The sequence below is a fragment of the Empidonax traillii genome, unplaced genomic scaffold, assembly GCF_003031625.1.
Source record: "Empidonax traillii isolate 1590-97213 ecotype Southwest subspecies unplaced genomic scaffold, ASM303162v1 scaffold1708:size70891, whole genome shotgun sequence".
NCBI lineage: Eukaryota > Metazoa > Chordata > Aves > Passeriformes > Tyrannidae > Empidonax > Empidonax traillii.
Window position 1 is genome coordinate 18,951 of NW_020956901.1, and position 2,167 is coordinate 21,117.

At 74.9% G+C, this 2,167-nt stretch overlaps 1 protein-coding gene across 1 annotated transcript; it reads right to left on the bottom strand.

Annotated features, from left to right (window-relative positions):
* HMX3 (H6 family homeobox 3) lies at positions 1-1,454 on the bottom strand. Its single transcript, XM_027908429.1, has 2 exons — positions 1,022-1,454; positions 1-801 (listed from the first exon to the last, which is right to left on the bottom strand). Exons 1-2 carry the CDS (start codon positions 1,335-1,337, stop codon positions 194-196), a joined length of 924 nt encoding a protein of 307 aa, XP_027764230.1. The 5' UTR covers positions 1,338-1,454; the 3' UTR covers positions 1-193.
* Between the last annotated feature and the right edge of the window lie 713 nt (positions 1,455-2,167).

Here is a 2,167-nt window from a genome sequence, read left to right on the forward strand (position 1 = left end):
CCTAGATTTTTGTGACTTTCCTCCTAACACCACACACGCCGAGGGGTCCCCCCCCACCCCCGCACCTCTCTCCACCCAAACCCCGTGCTCCGCAGACGCCGGCGGGGTGGGCAGCACGAAGGGCTGGAGTACTTACAAGCGGGCGGGTGCCTTGCGCGCCTCTCCGCGCCCCTCCGCGCAGCGGCGGGCGGGCTCAGACGGGCCGCAGGAGCGGCACGGAGGTGACCACGGGGTGGGAATAGTAGACGGGGTGAGGGAAGGTGAGCAGGGGCTGGGTGCCGGGGGCTCCGCCGCCCCCCGCGCCCCCCTCCGCGCCCGAGTTCTCGTGGTACAGGATGGGGACGCGGACGATGCGCTGCGCGGCCGCGTGGCTGAGGTTGGCCGCCTCCAGCTCGGCCGCCAGCTGCCGCTTCCACTTGTTGCGGCGGTTCTGGAACCAGATCTTCACCTGGGTCTCTGTCAGGTGGAGGGAGGCGGCCAGGCCGGCCCGCTCCGAGCTGCTCAGGTAGCGCTTCATGTCGAAGGTGGACTCCAGCTGGAAGACCTGGCTGCGGCTGAACACCGTGCGCGTCTTCTTCTTGCGGCACGGCTTCTTCTCCGGGCTCTCCTCCCGCTTCTTCCAGTCCTCTGCGCCTCCCTCTTTCTTCGCCTCCTCGGAGTCGCTCTCCTCCAGGACGATCTCGTCGGGGCTCTTGGAGTCCAGCTCCTTCTGCTCCCCCTCCGCCTTCAGCAGCGGCTCCGGGGAGTCCCGGTCGGTGCCCGAGGCGGGGGACGAGTCCCTCAGCAGGGATTTCTCTGCGGCTGGATGGGAAGGACGAAGCGGGGGATGAAGAGGGAGGGATAAGGGGACACAAAGAGACACCTTCACCACCCGGCCCCCGCATCCCGTCGGGGGGAAAAAACGGGACGAGCCGGCCGGACCCCCGCGTGGCCCCGCCGGCAGCTTCACCCCCCACCCCCGCGGTGCCCACCGCGGCCGCCCCGCCGGGGAGGGAGGGAAGGGAGTTGCGGGGAGCGGTACCTTCGGTGCGGGGCAGGTGGGCTCCGGCCGGCGTCAGGGCGTACGGGTACCACCAGGTCTGGGCGCGCTCCAGGCAGTGCGCGCTCAGGGCGAAGCGCGGCGCCGGGATCTCGAAGCGGGGGAAGGCGAGGTCTCCCACCTGCGAGAGGGCGAAGCCGGCGCCGTCCACCGCCGCCTTGCCCGAGGGGGCGAACAGCGCCCGCGGCTGCTTGGGGGGCGCCTTGGGGGGGCCGCCGTTGAGCAGGTTCTTGATGTAGAAGGACTCCTTGGGGGGAGGCGGCGGGGCGCTGGGTGGCTCCTGCCCGGTCTCCGGCATCCTCCGGTGCCCGCCCGGCTCCTGCCCGCCGCTGGCCCCGCAGCCCGGCGCGCAGGTGGCGGCTCCCGGCGGCGCGGGGGACGGGAGCGGAGGGGCGGCGTGGGAGCGCGGCGGCGGGGCCGGCCGGGGGCCCCTCGCATGGGGGGGCGGCAGGACGGGGGGCCGGGGGGACCCGCGCAGCCCGAGGCACCGGGGGGCTGCTGCGGGCAGGCGGAGAGCCGGGGTCGTCGCTGCCGCCGCCGCCGCCTCCCGCCGCCGCCGCTGCTGCTGCGTCAACCTGGCGCCGGATGCTAATGATGAAATCAAAATGTCATCCCCGCTCCGCGCGGGGAGCACGCGGCGATTGGGCGCGCACAAAGGCGAATGGGATCAGGCGGGAGGCGGCGGGAGGAGAGGGCTCCGCGCAGCCCCTGCCCCGCAGCCGCCGCGGCCCCGGCCCCCCCGCCCTCCCCGCCCCGACGCGCCGCCGTGCCCGGAGGCAGCGACCGCCCGCCCGTCCCCGGCGACGCAGAGTCCAATGAGGCGGCGAGCGGGGCCGGGCCCGAGGCACAAAGGGACCGGCTGGGCGCAGGGAGCGCGGCGGGAGCGGCGGGAGGCGAATGGCTCGGGACGAGCCGCTCCTGCCTCAAAACCGCGCCCGCCCCGCCGCGCCGCCCCCCGCGCCCCCGCCCCGCACCGACGGCAACAAAAGCCGCCCGCGCCGCAGGGGGGGGCGGCGGGACGGGCCGGGCCCCGCCGGGATGTCGGGGCACCGGGATATCGGGGCACCGGGGCACCCCTGCGCTGGGCACAAAACGACTTAGCGGACGGCTGCGGGGCGGTGGATGCGG